This window comes from Alosa sapidissima, chromosome 18, assembly GCF_018492685.1.
Source record: "Alosa sapidissima isolate fAloSap1 chromosome 18, fAloSap1.pri, whole genome shotgun sequence".
NCBI lineage: Eukaryota > Metazoa > Chordata > Actinopteri > Clupeiformes > Clupeidae > Alosa > Alosa sapidissima.
The window spans coordinates 8683549-8706032 of record NC_055974.1 but is presented as its reverse complement, the minus strand read 5'-3'; the positions used below and the strand labels follow the sequence as shown (position 1 = coordinate 8706032).

The window sequence follows — 22484 nt, the reverse complement described above, 5'->3', positions numbered from 1 at the left end:
GGGGCTACTGACATGAAAACAGTCAGCTATAAAAAAAACTGCCAAGAATGAGATATTAAAATAAACTGCTCTAATTGCTGAGCTCTGACACTGTTAGTCAAATGGAGAATTTCCCCACCAGCATAAATGAATTCAAAGTCCCTTGTTCTTTTTAGATGAGCTTATTTTATCTTTGGTGTGTGGCTATACCTTATTACTAGATCAGACCCTGTTGTATTGAATGGGGTTGTATCTTTACTAACAACAGATTTTTAAACACCAAGCGCCTTGCTGACTTAAAATCGAAGTCGTGCTCACAGCCTCCACTTGACAACACTATTAATCACGCAGACACACACACGCATAAGCACACTGTCACACTTTTTATTTTTTTAGGATAAACATTACCTCGGGCCTCTGCGTCATGGCCCATGGCAACAAGCCCCCCCCCCTGCACACAAAGACATAGACACACACACACACACACACACACACACAGGCACAGATATACACACACTCACACAAACACACACACACACACACACACACACATAAAGACACGCACACACACACACACACACCCTCCTCTCCCTAAAAAACGGCGGACATTTTGTGTCGCTGCACAGTGCGCAGCGACAGCCGCCAGTCCCGATGATTGACAAGCACCTCATTAAGGCACCGGAGCGCTAAACAAACACTGGCAGCGTCGGCAGTCATTTCCCTCTCCGCACTCTCCCCGCAAAATGAAGCTTCCAGAAAACTGACAAAGCCAGGAGGGGAGAGGAGAGAAAAGGAGAGGAGAGGAGAGAAGAGAAGAGAAGAGAAGAGAAGAGAAGAGAAGAGAACAGAGAGTGTGACACAACAATGGAAGGTTCTGGAACGAACGGTGGAATAAAGATGGGTGGGACAGAGCATGAGCGGGGGGGGGAGGGGGGGTGAAGATGGCAGAAGCAAAAGATAAAGCTAATGAAGGAGTGTGTCACTCTGTGTCTCCGTGAAAAGGTGTGTGTACCGAAATGACAAATAGGCCTTTTCACTGGCTTAATGAAGGTCAGGTAGGAGGGGGTAAGAGGGGGTAGGAGGGGTGGGGGGGGTGGGGGGTTGCCCTTGTCTCCCCTCATCTGCATGGTGCTCATGAATATGCACGCAGGCGCTTGACTTCCTCCCCTCTGCTATAATGGAACGTTTAATCCCTCCATCCCCTCGCCCACGGACGAGAGGTGAAGAACGACGCACGTGAATAACGGAGGTCAGGACTCAGTCAGCGCACACACTCACACTCACACACACTCACACTCACACACACACACTCACACACACACTCTCACACAAACACACTCACACAAACACACTCACACAAACACACTCACACAAACACACTCACACACTCACACAAACACACACACACACACACACACACTCACTCTCTCTCATTCACATACACACACCATGTCAAATGGGCTCTAGGCAAACACACGAGTGAAACACACACACACACACACACACACACACAGTCTGACCAAATGGAATTTGACATATTATTAAAAAAGAAAAACAAAGCTGTTTTTCCGATGGAGCTTGGATAAAATCCTTCATTGCCAATTAGTGGCCTCCGAAACATTGATTTACTGCAAAATGTCTATTTGATGGACCTATCTTGCTAGCAGCAAGGTCAGAGGGCATTGGTGTGTGTGTGTGTGTTTGTGTGTGTGTGTGTGTGTGTGTGTGTGTGTGTGTGTGTGTGAGTGTGATAGAGGGCATGTTTTGACCAAACACTGTTCATCAATTCATTCATGGCATTAATCTTTAAGGACTCCCGCTGGTACTGTGGGTTTGTTTGATACAAAGTGCCCATGGCAACAGGCACGGAATACAGGATGCAGGCCCACCATAGAGATACAGCCCTGTGGAATGGAGATTCTGAAACACAATTCCTGTCAGTGTGAGTTTTTGTCAGCGTGTGTGCCTGCCTGTGTGTGTGTGTGTGTGTGTGTGTTTCTGTCAGCGTGTGTGTCTACCTGCCTGTCTGTGTGTTTGTCTGTGGTGTGTCTGTGGTGTGCCTGTGTGTGTGTGTGTGTGTGTGTGTGTGTGTGTGTGTGTCTGTCTGTCTGTCTAATTTTTTAGGAGTAGGACAGCGCTTCAAGAGGCAAATGAAAGCAGGAGGATGAAAGGAATAAGATAGTAAAAAAGGATACATAGCAAAGAGAGAGAGAGAGAAAGTGGGAGGGAGGGATAGAGAGAGGGATAAACATAGAGACAGATAGCAGGAAGGAGGGAGAGAAACAGAAAGATAAAGAAGAGTGAGGTGGGGGAGGCGGAGGGGGAGAGAGACGAGAGGAAGAGGGAAATAGTGATTAAAGTAGGCTGGGGGCCATCGAGCAGAACTCACCATGGCACCTCCACCATATAGGCTCTTATCACAAAGTGCAGGACCCAGCACGGAGCTGCGCCCCGGGGCCTACCACTCCAGCTACAGCAAACAGACAAGAGTGCCCAGACACAGAGCTCCACCGTGGGGCCCATTCAGACTCACACTGGGGAGCACGCTGACACGCTACTCCGCCACGGGCCAAGTCTTTTCTTACAGTCCGCAGAGACATATTGACCTCTGCCCTCTGGATGGGGGCAGTATGAATGGCCCAAGACGTTTCAAAGTCCACTAATTTTCACTGCAGGGCTCCCCGACTTGACATGAGAAAATGAGAAAAGTCTTTTCGATAAAAGGACTAGATTTCATTCCGGCATATCTCTGTGGGTTTTCAGTGACAGTGATTCCCATCATAACCCCCCCCCCCACACACACACACACACACACATACACACAGACACAGACACAGACACAGACACAGACACACGCGCACACACACGCGCACACACACACACACACACACACACACACACACACACACACACACACCCTTTCTTACTCCCCTCTGCTTCTTGATCAATTACCTCGCAGGAAACTCAACCGATTCAGGCAGGCGACTAAATACGCTAATAAATACGGTTTGAGAAAATGGATAGAAGAAGAGAGAGAGAAAGAGAGAGAAAGAACAAAAAAGAAAAAGGGGGCCCCACTCACCCACCGGAGGCTATAAGCACCACTCACGTTGCTCGGCCATGTTTAATTGATGATGGTGAGTCAGTATGGAGGGAACATGGCATGCTTAAGGAGGGGGGGGGTACAGCTGAGGAGGCATGCAGGCGCCAGGATGGAGGGATCAGAGACAGGGAAGGACGGAGGAGAAAACATAATGGGGAGGAGGAGGGAAGATATTGGACACAAGCAAGGGGTCGGGAACTCAATACAACAGGCAGAGAGGAGGCAAGAACCCAATATGGAAGTGAGAGGGAGAGAGAGAGAGAGAGAGAGAGAGAATGTGTGTGTGAGAGAGAGAGTGAGAGGTTGTGCAGGGTGGCGGAGGTAAAGACGAGGCCAAGCAGAAGAATAGATGGAGGAGGTGATGGGGAGGAGGGATGGGCTGGGGCTGAAAGCTGAGCGAGGGAGCAGGGAAATGGAGGAGTGGAGGGGTGGCGACCTGTGATATAGGGAGGAATACGTTTATTATGGGGAGCAGGGAAGAGAAATGGTTTTTCAAACTGACAGGGCCAAACATCCCCAACAATACCCATTCTCTCTCTCTTTCTCTCTCCCTGTTCTGCAGTGCTTTCTCAAACCATCTCTCTCTCTCTCTCTCTCTCTCTCTCTCTCTCTCTCTCTCTTTCTCTTTCTCTTTCTCTTCTGCCATATTCCTCTCATTTATGAACATGGCCTTCATTTCCCAGTGTCTCTTTTCTACTTCTTTCATACAATCTCTCATATAATTCCCCTCAATCTCTCATATAATTCCCCTCAATCTCTCTCTCTCTCTCTCTCCCTGTTCTGCAGTGCTTTCTCAAACCATCTCTCGTTCTGGTGTGCACACGTTCCTCCTGCTTCTCTCTCTCTCTCTTTCTCTGTCTCTCTGGTCATCCATTTCCCTCCCTCTCTCTGTCTCTGTCTGCTTCCCAAATAAAGATCTACGGAGGCAATTTAGCTGCAATAACTCTCTGTCATTAGTCACTGTGGGTAGGGGTACAAACTCACCAACACACACAAACACACCACACACACACACACACACACACACACGTCATACAGAAATGATAGTCAAGACAAGGAAAGCCATGTACCAAGATGTACTTCAATCAGCACAAGATGCCCAAACACTGGCACTCACACAACACACACACACACACACACACAGACAAATAGAGAGAGAGAAAGAGAGAGAGAGAGAGAACTGGCAGCTGATGCAAATCCATGTGTTACAACCGTACAGATGGCACAGAGGGAGCATAATGACCACACACACACACACACACACACACACACACGGTGTGCACGCAGCAGGAGAGTGATTGCATTACCCTGTCCCATCACTTCATCTGCTTTAGGGAGACAGGCCCCTGTATTGACATCCCATCAGCGGCCATTTTGTTGCTGAGCAGGAGGACAATTCACACGCTTCACATCTCATTTCCATCTAAATGCCGTCAAATTACACCCACTGAGAACACTGTTTAACACACACAGCACACACGCATACACACACACACACACACACACACACACACACAAACAAACCCACACACAAACACACTGATGCGTGACATGTGCTTACTAATGCCTGGAAAGGAGACACACCTGGACACACACACACACACACACACACACACACACACACACACACACACACACACACACACACACACATCAGAATGCCCATACACATAGGATGTGCACTGAAGATTTTTTAGATATCAAATATACAGTACTATACTGTATACATATATGTACGTGTCTACATCTATTGATTTAAGCGCATGATGTGTATTTATTATTGAGATATCCAGAGTGCAAGTGCAGAATGCAAAATCATTTTGTGCATTCATGGTGTGTGTTTGTGTGTGTGTATGTGTGTGTGTGTGTGTGTGTGTGTGTGTGTGTGTGTGTGTGTGTGTGTTTATACCTGTCTAATAGTGTTATGGCATCTGATTCTGAGCCTGTGTTTTTTAACAGAGACACAGAGAGAGAAGGGTAGCCAGAGGGAGAGAGAAAGTGTGATGAGTGAGTGAGTGAGTGAGTGAGTGAGTGTAAGAGAAATCGAGCGAAAGAGAGAAGGGAGGGGGTTATGATGAGACAGCAACAACAGCAAACAACAACTGCAGTGAGTTGGGAGAGAGAAAGGAAGAACACATAGGCTACTACTGGCCAATCCTCTCCAATTGTTTAGGACTCTGGGCGTTTGGGAACAGCTGAGGGAGGAGGCTACTTGAAACTGCGAGTTTCGGTCGGTGTGAGCGAGCGGACTTGCAGTTGACAGTAATTAACACCCTTTTGAACAATCTAAGCTGTGCGAACGTCAGAGGGCGGTCTACGCTGATTCATCATTAGTGAGACACGAGGACAGTTGCATGCAATTCCTGTCAGCATAACAATAGAGGCTGTTGCTGAAGCGTCAGCGTAAGCGTCAGCCCTCGTTTCAGCCGTACTCGTTTAAGACGGACGCGGTCAAGACGAGCAAGTTTACCTGTGCAAGTTCACCAAGCACAGGCAAAAATGTGCCATTCCACCATATCTGTTATCACCGGCCATTGCAGAAAACGGCATCATGCCAAAAGGGGTAGAAATCGCCTTAACCTCCAGCAACTTAAACGGTCCTCACCTACAGAAACCTCCTTCTCCATGGGCTTGTGGAACTGTCAATCCGCAGTCAACAAAACGGACTTCATAGCTGGCTATGCCAACCACCTTTCTTTGGAACTCCTTGCTCTCACTGAGACTTGGATCAAACCTGAGAACACTGCCACCCCGGCTGCACTCTCCACTAACCTTACACTATCCCACACCCCTTGCCCATCTGGACGAGGAGGTGGGACGGGCCTGCTGATCTCCAACAAATGGAAATTCACCCCGCTACTGCCTTCAAACAATTATGTCTCATTCGAATTCCATGCCATCACAGTGATCGCCCCAGCAAAACTCTACGTGCTGGTCATCTACCGCCCTCCAGGCCAACTAGGTGACTTTATAGACGAACTTGACACTCTGCTGTCCTCCATCCCTGAGCATGACTGCCCGCTTCTTGTTCTCGGCGATATGAACATCCACTTAGATGCCCCAGGCTCAGCGGACTTTTTGGCCCTGATCCACTCCTTTTACCTCAAACTGGTTCAAAGACCACCGACTCACAAAGCTGGCAAAGAGCTTGACTTGATCTTCACTCGGAACTGCAGCACAGACACCCTCATGGTGACGCCTCTCCATCTTTCTGACCACTTCTTCATCCAGTTCAACGTCAGCCTGACAGAACAGCCTCCGGCTCCTCAGCCGATGGTCACGTTCCGCCGCAACATCCGGAACCTATCTTCAACGCACTTTTCCTCTGTGGTTGCCTCCGGTCTACCTCCACTCAACACCTTCTCCTCTCTGGAGGTTAATGAGGCCACAGACTCGCTCTGCTCCACACTGAGCTCGTGTCTAGACGAGCTGTTACCACAAGGCCAGCTCGATCCAAACACTCTCATCCATGCCTAAATGATACCCTCCGATCGCAGCGCACCAAACTCAGAGCCGCGGAGAGGAAATGGCACAAATCCAAACTAACTGATGACCTCAAAAACTACCAGACACTCCTGACCTCCTTCTCAGCCAGCATCACTGCTGCTAAGACGGCTTTCTACAATGACCAAATCAACAGCGCTACAGACACTCGAAAACTTTTCTCAACCTTCAAATCGCTACTCAACCCTCAGCTGCCTCCTCCTCCATCCTGCCTTACTGCAGATACCCTCGCCTCATTTTTTACAAACAAAGTGGCGGCAATCAGCAGTCAATTCTCTACATGCCCACTCAACGCATCTGACTCAGATACCGCACTCCTACAACCTCTAGGGACTGCTGGAACATCTTTTTCAGCATTCACGCCTCTCTCTGAGAGTGAAGTATCTAGACTCCTGACATGCAGCCGACCTACCACATGCTCGCTGGACCCTATACCTACGAGCCTACTTCAGTCCATCAGCCCGACCATCGCACCAGCTATCACACATGTGATCAATGCCTCGCTAACCTCCGGCACATTTCCAACAGCGTTCAAAATGGCCCGGGTAACACCGTTACTTAAGAAAGCTTCTCTCAACCCTGCTCAAGTCGAAAACTACCGCCCTGTCTCACTCCTGCCTTTCCTATCCAAAGGCATTGAACGAGCAGTCTCCAAACAGGTCTCTGACTTCCTTTCACAGAATAACCTTCTGGATCCAAATCAGTCTGGGTTCAAAAGCGGCCACTCTACTGAAACGGCTCTGCTGTCTGTAACAGAAGCCTTAAAAGAAGCCAGGGCGACCGCTCGGTCATCAGTACTCATTCTGCTTGACCTATCGGCTGCCTTTGACACGGTTAATCACCGCATCCTTCTCGCTATACTTGCTAACATGGGAATCTCCGGTTCTGCTCTCTCCTGGTTTGAATCCTACCTCACAGGACGTTCGTTTAACGTATCATGGCTTGGTCAGCTATCTGCACCTCACCATCTCACCACAGGGGTCTCCCAGGGCTCAGTGCTGGGCCCCCTTCTCTTTGCTATCTACACCACCTCCTTGGGACAGATTATCCGTTCGCATGGCTTCTCATACCACTGCTATGCAGACGACACACAGCTCTATCTGTCCTTTCCACCTGATGACCCCTTGGTTTCAGCACGGATCTCGGATTGCCTCTCAGACATAGCTACATGGATGAAGGCACACCACCTCCAGCTGAACCTCTCAAAGACTGAACTGCTGGTCATCCCAGCTAAACCTACCATACACCACGACATCAACATCAAATTTGACTCCCTGTCTGTTTCACCTACCAGGACTGCAAGAAATCTAGGAGTTGTTCTCGACAACCAACTAAACTTCTCAGATCATGTTGCCTCAGTCGCCCGGACATGCCATTTCGCACTCTACAACATACGGAAAATCAGGACTTACAGTGGGTCCCCGTTAAGTTTGGACGGGTTCCTTCATGAATCACGATCCCCATTTTCTCAGCAGAAATGGCACAAACTGCAGTTGACACAAACAACCACAAGGTGTCACTTGGGTGCCACTACTATTTTTGATGCGACTGACTTACTGCTTCCATGACGCAGCGGGGGCACGGGAACTTCAATTGATCACGGTAGTTTAAGCTTACACTTGACAAAACATTCTAATATGAAAATGTAGATGCAATTGTTGTAAAATGGTGCAGCTCCTTTAAGAAAGCACCGTGTGCAGGGATGGAGAGAGAGAAAGCGAGAGGGGATAGGCCTATGTGTGTTAGAACTAAGCGTGTGGGAAAAGTACGTGCTGTTGAGACTGGAGCGAGTCATATTCAAAATAATGCAAAAAAAAAGCAATTATCTTCATTCATTGCAACCAAAGCATGACTGCTTGCCGACGTTCAAACGAAAAATATATCAAAGCACCTTTTGCGTTTGAATGTAGCACGAAAAAATGTTTAAACAGCTGGACAAATGATTTAGCTAATTGATTATATAACCTGTACACCAGCAATTGTTCAACATTTACCTGTACAAGTACATTGACAGTAGCCCAGCCTAACAGCATGTTGTAGGCCTACTGTAGAAATTTCACTTAAATTGCAACCGCAACATGCCTGCTTGCCAACGTTCAAACGACAACGAAAAAGATAATAAAACAACAAGAGGGTTGAGTCTGAATGACACTGAGTTTTTAGACACTGAGTTTTTGTAGTTAAGAAATATTTTCGTATAAAAAAAAATGGTCATTCTTCAATCTCCTTCACTGACGCCTATGGAAAAGGCTTAACGTCCCAAAACAACGATCAATGATCATCAAATTTCTCTCTCACATTGCTCCTCATAACCATCTATAAAAAAGTGTTTTTTCTTTTCTTTTTGAGCACATCCGAATCCCAGGACATAACGCACTGGACCTTATAATAGGCTCGAGATATAATTCCAAAGGGGGCAGATATGGGCCACTGCACTTAAAACTTAAAAAGATGAAGCTTTCCGAACTTTAAAATTGCGATCAGTGACTGGCATCGGGTGAACGAAGCTTTTCGAAGTTGAACAGGCTATTAAAAAATATTTGCGCACCTCCATGTCACAGGAGAGACTGGGCTCTCCCTTCTATGAAAAAGACGTTAGGCTACCTGCAAACTGGCCTATGATTTCATTGCTGAGTTTGCGGCAAAGCAAGAATTTTTTTTTTTTCCTGAGTCAGGATATGGCGAGTCAGTGTCATTTATTTGTCCAATGTTAGCCTATAGATACAGACCAGTACATCTTATCAATAGTTTGAATGTCGTGTGTGTTTCTGCTCATTGACAAATACCGTTCAGCACAATGATTCATGCCCAATGAATTCCCCCTGTTAAAGTGTTCGCCTTTGTTACACTATTTGGTTTCGTGATGTAGCCTATGATAAACACCATATGGCCAAATATGTGACTCAGCTAATGTTATAGGCTATACAATTGAATTTCCCCTCTTAAAGGCAAGCTGGTGTAGCTTATTAGACTAGGCTACTATTAAAATACACCGACGGTAGCCTTGGCTATGTGTAAAGTAAGCTATCGCATGATTTCATGCACGTAAGTGAAAAGGGCCTTGCATCTGTCAAGTTGGCACAGGGCCTCGCATCCCCTTGCGACGGCCCTGCAGCTCCTCCTAAGACAGCGAGGAAAAAGTTAAAATACGCGATAAACCCGGGAAAAGTTGACAGGTTTGTTTCGGTCCCGGTGATTATTTGTGAAATTGTGCAAACGACAGCCTTTTCAAGGCATTTCAAGGAAGGAGTCGTAGCATGCAAGCTCCCAAATTGACCCAGTAGCCTAAGGCATCAATACATTGTTGGGACTGGGGAGGATCATGCGTTTTTTCTCAATCACTTTGGAGGGTCATAGAAACAATTCTTGCTGGCGAGGGAGGGTCACGTCTTTTTTGACTAACGCTCCCAAAACTCCTCCGGTAGCCCCTTAATTAAATAAATAACGAACAGTCCCTAATTGATTAATAGCCTAGGCCTACACCAGCAATTGTTGAACATTGACCTGTACAGGACATTGACAGTAGCCCAGCCTAACAAGCAAATGTTGCAACATACATCAAAAGACGCAATTAATCAGAAATAAATAATGTAATCTGCATCGCTTTATTTAACAAACTGCAAGCAACAAGAGCATTGAGTTCGCTGTAAGACCAAACCCAAGAGCAAAGCCTATCTGTTAAGGCAGTCGATAGGCTTTATAACGAGCTGTGTGCCTGGAAAGACGATAGATGACGGCTCTGGTCATCCCATACCCTCCCCCCACTTCCTGTAGCCTACCATTATGAAGGCCTGTAGCCTAAAACGACTCGTTTCCGTTTTGTGACATTAAGCTTTTTCACGTTAAGCCCCCCTCCCCCATCCCCTTCTTTCACAAGCAGTGGGGGAGCGCGGGGCACAAAGTAACACTTTTTGGAAGACAAAGGAGGGTTCTCCGCGCTTCTGTCGTTTGGCCACAATCCGTTGCAACCAGGCCAGGACAGATATTTTAGAGAGGAGAGACGCCGGTGCAGCTCAGATGTCTTCTTAATTTTCTTTATTCTTCAGTAAAAGCTGCAGAACATTATTAAACTTTGACTAACATTTCGATGTGTCGATGTTTTTGACTAACGAACATCGAAACGTTAGTCAAAGTTTAATAATGTTCTGCACCTTTTACTAAAGAATAAAGAAAATTAAGAAGACATCTGAGCTGCACCAGCGTCTCTCCTTCTCTTTTTGGCTTTGGCTAAATATTTCTAAAATCATTTGAGTTTCACTAGTCACATGTTTTAACAAGCAACACTTGTTATTTAACTAATAACAGACGTGTGTCGAAAATTGACTTTATTTTCCATACGGAGAAATAACATATGCAGAGTCTAACCAAGGTCAATCTTGCCAAAAAAGCCCTCAAACCTGAAAACACATGAGGCAAAAGTGCAAAACATCACAAAACTAACTAAACTAACACGCGCATATTTTTGTATTGCAATCATTGTAGCCTACAGTTGTAACAGCGCGTAACAGTCGTTTTACTCCCCGGATGCGCTCATTATAAAGAACGTTTAACGTGTCCCAAAAACAGCTATCAATTAATCACCAAACGTATTATAAACAAGTATTGCCAGGAGCAACACCTTGCAAAAAATTATAACAATAGGCCTAGGCCTTTATATGGCTCTGCTCCTGCCTAGATTCGAACTCAGAACTACCTGAAAGTTGCAGACCTGTTCTGGAAATACGTGCATTAACCCACTCGACCGTCAGACAACGCTATCTGCTTCGAGTAGGCCTATTGGGTAGGACTGTAGCCTACACTGGTTGCTGTGGCACAGTCTTGAGTGACCGAATTCGTTTTTCTTTGTCATATGAATGCTGTCATTTTGTTAACATTACTGTTAAGGAGATGCTGTAGGCAAAGTCTATATTTCAACCTCGTTAGTGTAGTAAAAAAAATCAGAACTATTCACAAGGTTTCTGGGCAGCATATTTATGTTCTGTTAGCAAGCGAACTTCTCATGACTACCGACAAAGTAGCCTACTGCCAGCTGACGAAGCTCTCGTTTTAAAACATTACTGAGAGACAGACACTGTACAATCAAGAAATCTTGCCACTGAATCCAAAACTATGTTTAACATTATGTACAAGGCTTAGGCTACAGTGGACTAGCATGTTGCAGGGGCTGCTAAAAACACAGAGAAACGCACTGAAAACTCGGCCAATCACAGCCCTTGCTGTCGAATGCGCCGTCTGGTTCGACCGTGGAACTCCACAGCGGACTATGCTGCCCCCAAGCGGCTGCAGTTGTACTTACATTTCACCATTCACCATGATCGTGAATGAAGTGTCAATTTTTAACTGGGACCCTCTGTACTTGACTCAAGATGCTACCCAACTTCTGGTTCAGGCAATAGTCATCTCACGACTCGACTACTGCAACGCCCTCCTGACAGGTCTCCCAGCCTGCGCAGTGAAACCACTTCAGATGATCCAGAACACGGCGGCGCGCCTGGTCTACAACCAACCCAAAAGGGCACGTTACCCCGCTGCTCATCCAGCTACACTGGCTACCTATGGCGGCTCGCATCAAATTCAAGGCTCTAACGCTTGCCTACAAAGTAGTCTCTGGTTCTGCTCCCACCTACTTGAATGCCCTCATACAGACATACGCTACCTCCAGACCGCTGCACTCCTCAGACGAACGACGCCTAGCTCTACCACCAGTACGCTCAGGCCAATCCAAACTTTTCTCATCTGTTGTTCCTCGTTGGTGGAACACACTGCCAGTCCCTACAAGGGCAGGGACATCCCTCTCCATTTTCAAAAAAACTCCTGAAGACTCAGCTCTTTAGAGAACATCTCCTCTTATAGCAACACTTACAAGTCTTGCTGATCCTAGCACTCACCAGCCGTCTTAAACTGACACGTAACTGTTAAAAACAGCACTCACTGATGCACTTATTTTTTACTGTACTCTAATATTTTTTGTCCTAATTGTCCTACAATTGTTGAGAATTGCTCTAAAACTTAAACTGTTGTTAGTCGCTTTGGCTAAAAAAGCGTCAGCCAAATGTAATGTAATGTAATGTAATGAGACAGAGATGTACAAAGGTGGAGGGAAAATATCATCAGACACCACCAACAGCAACTATTAGTGGCACAGTTCCTCCACCAGCACCAGCTCAGAGCACCCCAGGCCTACACACACCCACACACCCACACACAGACACACACACACACACACACACACACACACACACAGACTTCACCCACGCAGGTTCCCTTTGTGCACGTCGTGTGTATACGTGCTCATATGCAGGCACATATGAAAGCAACTGAAACTTTATTAGAAAGGGAATAAGAAATGAGAAGAGAGGTTCACGCTAAAGAGAGGGGAGACCGAGAGACAGATAGAAATAGAGATGGAGAGCGTGGAGGGAGGGAAGGAGGGATGGAGGGAGGGAAGATGGAGGATAAGTGAGGGGAGGAGGTGTAAAAATAAACATGAGGTCTTAAAGGGAGCAAATGGAGACGTGTGTAGCTTAGGGGGAAGCAAGTGGAATATCAGCAAGAGGAGATAACTACATCACACTCCACCAGAGACTTATCAGTACACGAGTATGGATGGAGAGAGAGAGAGAGAGAGAGAGAGATAGAGAGAGAGAGCAAGCGGAAGTCAGAGGAAAGGAATAAGACCAAGTAATTGGCCTACACGGCCATGACACGACCAGGCGATAAAGAGACGGATGCGAGGAGAGGAGGAGGAGGAGGAGGAGGAGGAGGAGGAAGAGGTGGTGAAGGAGGCTTGACAAGAAAGTGAACGCGATGAAAGCGAGCAGACACACGAGCCCTGCATCCACATCCTCCCCCCCAACCCTCTTCATTTCGTATCTCGCCGTGTTATCACCCCACCATTACACCCAGACTCCATCTGCTCATAATAACACACACACACACACACACACACACACACACACACACACACACACACACACATCAGAGCGTCTCAAGCAGCCTCTCTGACTGGCGCCTCTGGGGGTCAGTGATCCCTCTGTGCCTCTCCGTGCATTAGGCCTCCCGCCTCCTTCTCCTCCTCTCACACATACACACACACAAACACACACACACACACACACACATACATTAGGGCTAGAGGGGGAGAGACAGACCAACATGACAAGGGTCAGCTGTCATCGTATTAGGAGACTGGACGGCGCAAGATAAGGACGACAACAAACTGTAATTACTATCACTGGGGCTATTCCCAGGGGCATATCTGTCAGGACAATGGGAATGGTCCCCACTGGGTGTAGCCCTTCTCTACCAAAACGTCAACTCAATGGAGCACTGAGACCGCGATGCATTTAAATCATCAAGCGGCACGTTTGATGGCCGATGGAACAGCTCTGTGGAACAATCCGGCTCATGAAAAGGATGGGGTCAAAGAGAGGTCAAGAACACTGTGATATAAAGGTAGGAAGGAGTAGGCGGGAAATCTCCCATGACTGGACAGACACTCTGTCTCCAGAACCACTGCTCAATAGAAGACCATAAAGGGCCCAGTACTGTATGCTGTTCCCGGTGTTACGCGTGCCGGTGTGAAATCAAAATGACGTCGGCCCCACTGGCGTGTGATCATTTTTAGGGGGCCGGTCCAGTCCAACAAAAAAGCTGCTATCCTTTCCCATATAAGGAGATCCGTGTCCATGTGATTTTTTTTTTCCTATAGGAAAATAACATGGGGATTTTAAATAATCGAGCCTGTCAAACTCTGTCAGTGACGAGGAAGTCCGAGATGCAGACCTTTTGTCCTCCACACTATTGTTGTCTGGTTTCGAGTGTTTTTGTGATCTTTGATGCTACTAAAATGGCAAACTTCGATTTTTGCTACATGGGACCTAACCAAGTGCAAACAGGAGCTTGACAGGCACGATTATTCAAAACCCCCATGTTATTTTCCCATAGAAAAAAAAACACATGGCCACATTGCATACAGAGGGGTGTGTCGTCTAGAGAGAGCTGTAGGTCTGCAACTCCCATGACGTCACATCTTGCGCACACAATGACCAATGCTTCGAGTAGGCCTATACTGGGCCCTTTAGACAATGCTGTGCTGCTCCAGCAGAACAACTGACCCAGAAATAAAGCACTTCTAGGACTGCAGACTGTGAAGTCTTCAATGCTTAGATTCATTTAGTGTTTTATCTAGAAGCTTCTGCCACCACTATAAAATATGAAAAATATGTTGCTGTATCTAAGACATTTCAATAGTTTTCCATGTATTAAATGCAGTGGCATTAACCTATATGTTTTTTTTTTAAAACAATGTATCCAAAATGTAAAGCTGCTTACTTAAATAAAAGTCTGGCTGTCCTGCTGATGGTAATGATGAGGTGATTAGCTACTGGAATCCTCCAAAAGGGAAAACTCTTCAGCTTTAAACATGTCCATAACGATTACCACTTTCTGCCACATGAATTCAAGTAGAAAATAAGTCTGGGTTAAGAGCTACTGTATAACATAACGTGGAATGTGAGTCACACACACTAAGTGAGCGTTGAACCCTGTAGGCACGCAAGGACAGAGTATTGAAAGCAACTCTTTTCACACCTCACCAGCTGAGTTAACAAGGTCCAATTCAGGGTTTCTGCAGGTTTCAAGTTAAATGTAGGACATTTTAGGATCTTTTTGAAGACCATTTTGAATTACATTTCAGAACTACATGAAGTATGAAAAAGTTTCAAACTACTACTTCTACAAACTAAACTACTTTCAAGCTAGCAGTTGTAGTTTTATTGCAGCTTACTAATGGATGTTTAAGAAAGAATTATAACACACAAACAAACTACATGTATGAATGTCGGCAACATATTTCTCAATAAATACCACAATGATCATAACCCTAAAAAAATAAAAAATAAAAAAGAGTGATGGAAGACGCAGTAAATGAAAATACATATATAACTTAATTAAGTATAATTTAAGACTTGCAATATCTGGACGTACTTAAGAATTATTAAGGCCTAAAAATTAGATTAAATTTTAGAGACTCATCTCATCTTATTTTAAAGATTTTTAAGACTCGGTGGAAACCGTGCAATTGCACGTTTGTTTATTATTAACTGATAATCTAACAACCATAAAGAATTATATGATTTGTGCATTAAAACGACAACGATATTATTGTGCACCAAATCATATTAATTTATATTAGTTCTTCTTATTCTTATTATTTCTTGATTGACTAGTGGTATTTTCAGCCATTTTCTGCAGAGAATAGCAGGGGCTGAGAGAAGCAAACGCGAAAGCCAAAGTAAAATACCGGTAAGGCAGATCAGGCACCACGCCGTTCTCCTCCAGGAGAGCCGTAATCATGTATTGTGTGTATGCACCCGCCCGCTCAATTGAGCCCAGGCAATCACAGCTGACAGCGGAAGCAGTTCAAGTCAATGCAGTGCGACAGTGTCAACTGGTGATGACAGGTCTGATATCTATAATGTATGAGGATGCCCTGGCCCTGTGGGACACCTCGGAAGAACATTCTCGCAAGAACACTCAAAGATGGAGGACAGAAGAGGGAAAGGGACCCCTCTGTGTGTGTGTGTGTGTGTGTGTGTGTGTGTGTGTGTGTGTGTGTGTGTGTGTGTGTGTGTGTGTGTGTGTGTGGATGCAGAGGAAGAGGGGGCGAAGGAATGAGAAAGAAAGAATGCCATCAATCACGCTGAATTCATCAGTCTGATAATGTGCCGGCTTGTCATTCTGTGTGTGTGTGTGTTTCCATGTGACTGTGTGTGTGTGTGTGTGTGTGTGTGTGTGTGTGTGTGTGTCTGTGTGTGTGTGTCTGTGTGTGTGTGTGTGTGTGTGTGACATCATGCTCATCCCTGTGTCATTAGGAGGCAGCTTGGTGGTTATGAGGGGGAGAGGGCCACCTATTTATAACTTTTTGTCTCTACAACTCTGCTTTTCCTGTCCTCTCTCTCCCCCTCTAATGCACACTCTCTTTTGATCTCTCCTGTTCTCTCTCTCCATCCATCCCTCCCTCCCTTCCTCCCCATGCTCATCTTTATAATTCCTCTCTCTCTTTCTCTATCTCTCTCTCCAATCATTTCTTTCTCCCCTTGACCAACTTCTCAAGGTGGGATGACAGGGTTACATTCATTGCAGGGACAATGCACCTGACTGCACAAACCAATGCACACCCACCTATCCACACACACACACACACACACACACACACACACACACCAAAAACAAGGTTATAGACATGCTCATGTATCAACACGTATCAACAGCCAACAAACACACCTATGGGCATGGACACGCACACCATACTGTACTGAGAAAATTGTAGAAGACCCCACACACATCCTGTACGAGGAGTTTGCCCTCCTACCCTCAGGTAGATGCTTTAGAGTACTAAACTGCAGATTAAATAAATACAAAAATATCCCAACTGCTATAAAGATGCTCAATGATAGGTAGCTGGCTACCTATATGTTATCCAGTGTGCAGCTCTGACTGAGTTTTTTTTTTTTTTTTGTGGTGTGGAGCTGCATGTGTAACTGTTGTTTTTTAATTGCCTACATGTATGTATGAGCTGTGTATGTGTGATGCAGTGATCGTGAAGCCCAAGACAAATTTCCCCTTGGGGACAATAAAGTATACTTTACTTACTTACTTACTTACTTACTTACTTACTTACTTACATACGGGGCTACAGAAAATAACACGCTCATGGTTCTCAGTCAATAACTACACACATGCACATGCATGTACGCACACACACACCCACACACACACACACACACACACACACACACATAAACGCACACGCGCATGCATGTACGCACACACACACGCGCACACACACACACACACACACAAACACAAACGCACACGCACATGCATGTACGCACGCACACACACACACACACACACACACACACACACACACACAAACACATACAAGGGAATAACTTGAGGCAGGGTTTTTAAAGAACAGCAGGACAAACAATAGAGCGGAATGGGAATGATACCGAGATGAGCCGATAGAAAGAGATAGAGACATAATGACAGAGATACCAAGATAGACAGAAAGAGAGAGACAGAAAGAGAGAGAGAGAGCAATAGGGACTGAGTAAACGACATAGGCGAGATAGAGAGACACAGATGGATTAGGAGCAGTAGCGCTCAGCATTTTCCATTCACTGCTTTTCCAATAGGAAGCGAAAGCTAAAGGACAGCTAGAGGTCTTGCTGCTAAATACAGCAATGGAAAAAAATGCTACAGTGCAGATGAGTCCCCTTACTGTCCACCCTACTGTGGCCTATTTAAAAGTATAGGAGTCTGCGGCACCAGCATTCAGCATGTTATATGGATGCTGGGCACTATTAAACAGGTTCTTATCACACTTCTGTCCCATTTAAAATGCATCCGGCAAGATACATATCTAAACGTTGCTAATACGTTACAGAGATTATATCTGTGTGTTGCCTCATGCCTTGTGCATTCAGTATGGTCAGGTTTTATAGAAATAGTTATGAATACAATATCACCTCATAGATTATTATACGCCTCTCACTTTCCAAACAATTTGTAATGTAATCTATTGATGTTATTAGTCATAATCAATTTGCATTATCAGTCTCCAAAGTCTACACTATCAGTCTCTAACTGAGGTGGTAATTCTGAGGTGTTAATTCTGATATGTGAAGGTGAACTATATGGTGAGATTTGATTGGATGGTTGGCTACTCACTCAGTGATCTCCTCGGTGACGGTGTGTTCCACCTGAAGGCGGGAGTTGACCTCGATGAAGTAGTGCTTGCCATGCTTGTCCAATAGGAACTCCACGGTGCCGGCATTCTCGTAGCCCACCTAGGACACATGCAGACAAGTAGGCAAGTCAGATTGTGAAATGTTAAGTCTTTCAAACTGTTGTGTAATTACTGAAATCACCACAGCAAAACCAAACCCTTAACACTAACCTTAACCATAAATTGCTAACAGAGTGGCAAAAAATAGTTTGTTTATGGTGTACAGTGTATGGGGAACCATCCAAGTGTGACTGGAATGTGTACAGTACATCGAAGTGATGCTAGGTGTCACATTAGACCATTAGGACAAGGCTCTTAGCTTACTTAACCTCTGATACTTACCCCCTCCCATCTGAGAACTAGATATGTAATTTAATAAAGTGAACCTATGGTCTCATGAAATATGAATCATTGTTTGAATGGGAGGACACTGCACAATAGAGTTAAAGGAAAATAGCAGAAATGGGTTGTTTAGACACATCTACTGTACTATACTTTTCAAAAAGTCCATTTGCAAGATGCATTTCAAAATGTCTTGATCAAAATGACAATCACAGCTAGACAGCTTACATCACTGCCCCAAATGACCCTGACTGATAGCAGGGATCCATCTTGGCCCACTTTAAGAAAACCCATAATGGACCAATGTTTGCATCTCTGGCTGAGCCGACCTGCTTTCAGCTGCTCTCATCAAGGGCTATCTCAACACCTGACTGCAATCATTACTGCAGTGGCGTCTCAAGGAGCGTTGAGGAGTGTGATTGTAACAGGTTAGCAGCCAGCGGAAACGCCATCTTCAAATAGCCGCCGCGGGGGGAAACAGAGCAGGCGGGCGGGTCAATGGTCATTCAAATATGATGGTAGCGGTGTCTGGAGAGGAGGCATAACGGAGGAGCATTAGCGACTGTCGCCGGGAGGCGCGCGCCAGAGCGGACAGGATTTAAGAGAGTGGGAGGGGGGGGGGGGTACTGTGTCGGGCAGACAGCACCGGCTCACTCAGGGGTGGCTGTACGTAGGCTGGAAAGCACTGTGACAAGAGGCAACACATGGCCAGTCCACAGGAACTGTGATACAGATGTGGGCATGTTAGTGAGAGAACAGCGGTCAGGCCCGTCCACATCGGGAGCGTACCTATGTTCCCCGGGTCCTATGTTCCCCGCTTTGTATGGGACCGGGGAACATAGGACCCTTTTTTAAAACCCTAACCATAATCCTAACCCTAACCCCGAGCGGGGAACATAGGACCCGGGGAACATAGGGATGACCCCTCCACATCTCCCTGCCCTTTCTAACCAACCATTATTTTGCAGCACCTGCAGCTTCGTCTAATCATTCAGTCGCAGGCTGAATTTCATGGAATAAAATGGAATGGAATCCGACCGCCATCGATCAAAGCAAAACATTTTCATGAACTAGATATCCATGCAAATAAGGTGTCATGAAACAGAGAGACGAGGGCGGTAATTCTGCAACATTCAAAACCAATACTCAGACTATTTGATTAGCTAAAACAAACCAAACGGATGCTGTATGAGTTACATGAAAGGAAGCAAATAAACAACAGATAGCATACAAAGGCGAATAATAAAACGTTTTTGCTTGTAACGTGGCACATATGAGCCACATCGCTGATGGGAATATTGCTTTCCTTGTTTCTAGTTTGCCTTTGTACGCATCAACATGTGCAATACAGATTCCACCTGCTTTTAAATTATTTATACTGTACAACAATGGTTTACCCTGAAACTCCCAATTTTCCCACAATCCTTCCACCAGGCATAATAAGGAAATACCTACAACAACATCTACAACAGGCACTATATGCTAATACATCATCTCTAGTTGATGCTGTGGTTTGCTCCACAGAGAGGCAGTGAATCAGTATCCTACTAGCCTAGCAGGGCTGTGAAGCCAGGCGCACACAAGAAAACCCACAAAAGATGGCACGCACACACACACACACACATACACATCACAAAATGGTACTTTCGCCTTCGGAGTTTGTCAGACAGTCACAAAAAGGACTCATGCAAATTAACTGCAAAAGCAGCCCAGACAGATAAGCTTATGAAACTTTCCTGAAAAGTTGTTTTGTTTGTAGAAAGCGCACGCCTACATAAGAATGCTGCAGTCACACTTATCCTTGTCCACAGCACCAGTGCACCCTTACACACACACACACACACACACACACACACACACACGCACACACACACACACACACACACAAGCAAGCACACACACACCCATATACACACACACACGCACGCACGCGTACACACACACACACACACACACACACACACACACACACACATACAAGCAAGCACACACACACACCCTTATACACACACACACACACGCACGCACACGCACACACACACACACACAAACAAGCAAGCACACACACACCCTTACACACACACACACACACACGCACACACGCACGCGCACACACACACACCCATATACACACACACACGCACGCACGCGTACACACACACACACACACACACACACACACACACACACACAGCTCTAGCATTAGTCATAGAGATACAGGCTTTGCTCCCTTATGTGAACATGATGCAGTGGCTGCAGTGGAGGTAGACTGAATATATATGAGCTGTGTTCTGCTTATGCTAACAGGCCCACGGCTGGGGCCCGCGTAGACCAGGACAGCGCTAGCAGCGGGCGGAGATTTGCGGCCAAGGAGATGAATCATGGCCATATGCAAAGCGTGACCCCGGGGGGAACCTCTCTGATCCACGAGACCTTATCATGAACCCAACCGCTGGGAACGGCCGAGAGAAATGACCGTATTTTTTATGTGACATTGGGAAGTCTTTGGGGAGGCGCTTTCTGAATTCGTCAACATGTCCCACTAGGCCAACTCAGCCACATCCCTGTTTATATTTTATGTGATGTAGTCACTTAAAGCAAGTGATGTAGTGCTGTGAAAGTATAGCTTGCCTTGCACATAGGAGGGAATAGTTCAGAATTTGTTTCCATTTGGTAGAATAAAACAGTGACAGGCTATCTATTGAAAATAAGGAGTACTAAACACTTTTTACAGTAACAGTAACAAAATCACCACTTTAATGCTTAAAACAAGTTGAAACAAACATCAAGTTTGTTATTTTATGTTCTTCGGCGTCAGTGTATGTCCCCCAACAGGGAGAACCATGGAACCATGGAACTCTGAAAAGGTTCCATTATCCATTCATTTCCCCGGTCAGTGGGAGCCGGCGGAGGCCCTTTGGAGAGATATGTGAGGTGTCAGCCCTAATCGCTGTCCAAAACCCTGTCAACAGAGTCCGCTCATCAAGATCTCCCCCCCTCCCTCAACGAGTGACCCGCTGGCACTCAATCTGGGCCGCGTGTCGGAGAGGAGCCATGGCCACACTGGCAGGCCTCCGCACACCAGCAGGCCGCCCCTGCACCCCCCCCCCCCCCCCCCCCTAGATCCTCCGAGGTGGATTGAGGAAGATTCCGGAACGAAGGCGTGAAATCGGCACGCGCCGCCAAGCCTGGACACCAGCCGCGTGAATATGAAGCGACACGGGAGGGAGAGAGAAGGAGAGAGAGGGAGTGAGAGAGAGAGAGAGAGGAGGGGGGGGATGAATCAGGAGAACGAGAGGAAAGGCTATAAAGAGCAAGGGAGAGAGTGGAAGCTGAGAAAGGGCATAGAAACATGAAGATAAGGGGCATGTGAAAGATTGCTGCTGTCTACAGCAAAACGGCAGCTTAGCGTTTGGTCCATGCCGAAGGGGGTCAAAGCTCTTCCAAGAGGTGACAATATGTAATTATGTATATCATGAATAGCCGGGGAGGGTCTTGACCCTGTAAAAGTCCAGACAAGGGCCTGAAAAGCTATTAAAAAAGATGACCACCCCTCCACCCGCCTGAGAATAGCAGTTTCACACTTAGCCTTCACCCCTTCCTTCCTTTCTTTCTTTCTTTCTTTCTTTTTTCACTTTCGCTCCCTCTCCTCTCTCTCCTCTGCTCCTCGGCCTTCCCTCGACTCTCATTCTCACTCCTCGACAACCCAGAGGGGATTGGGGATAATCCGTGCCAAAATACACTGTAATCTGATCCAAT

At 46.1% G+C, this 22484-nt stretch overlaps 1 protein-coding gene across 1 annotated transcript in view; it reads right to left on the bottom strand.

Moving 5' to 3' along the window:
- pcxb (pyruvate carboxylase b) overlaps nt 1-22484 on the bottom strand; it is a 218988-nt gene that overhangs the window by 152692 nt on the left and 43812 nt on the right. The window contains exons 8-9 of the mRNA XM_042070635.1: nt 18323-18444; nt 10778-10790 (exon numbers count right to left, since the gene is read on the bottom strand). Of these exons, the coding sequence (XP_041926569.1) occupies nt 10778-10790; nt 18323-18444 (135 nt within the window). The remainder of the gene's footprint in view (nt 1-10777; nt 10791-18322; nt 18445-22484) is intronic.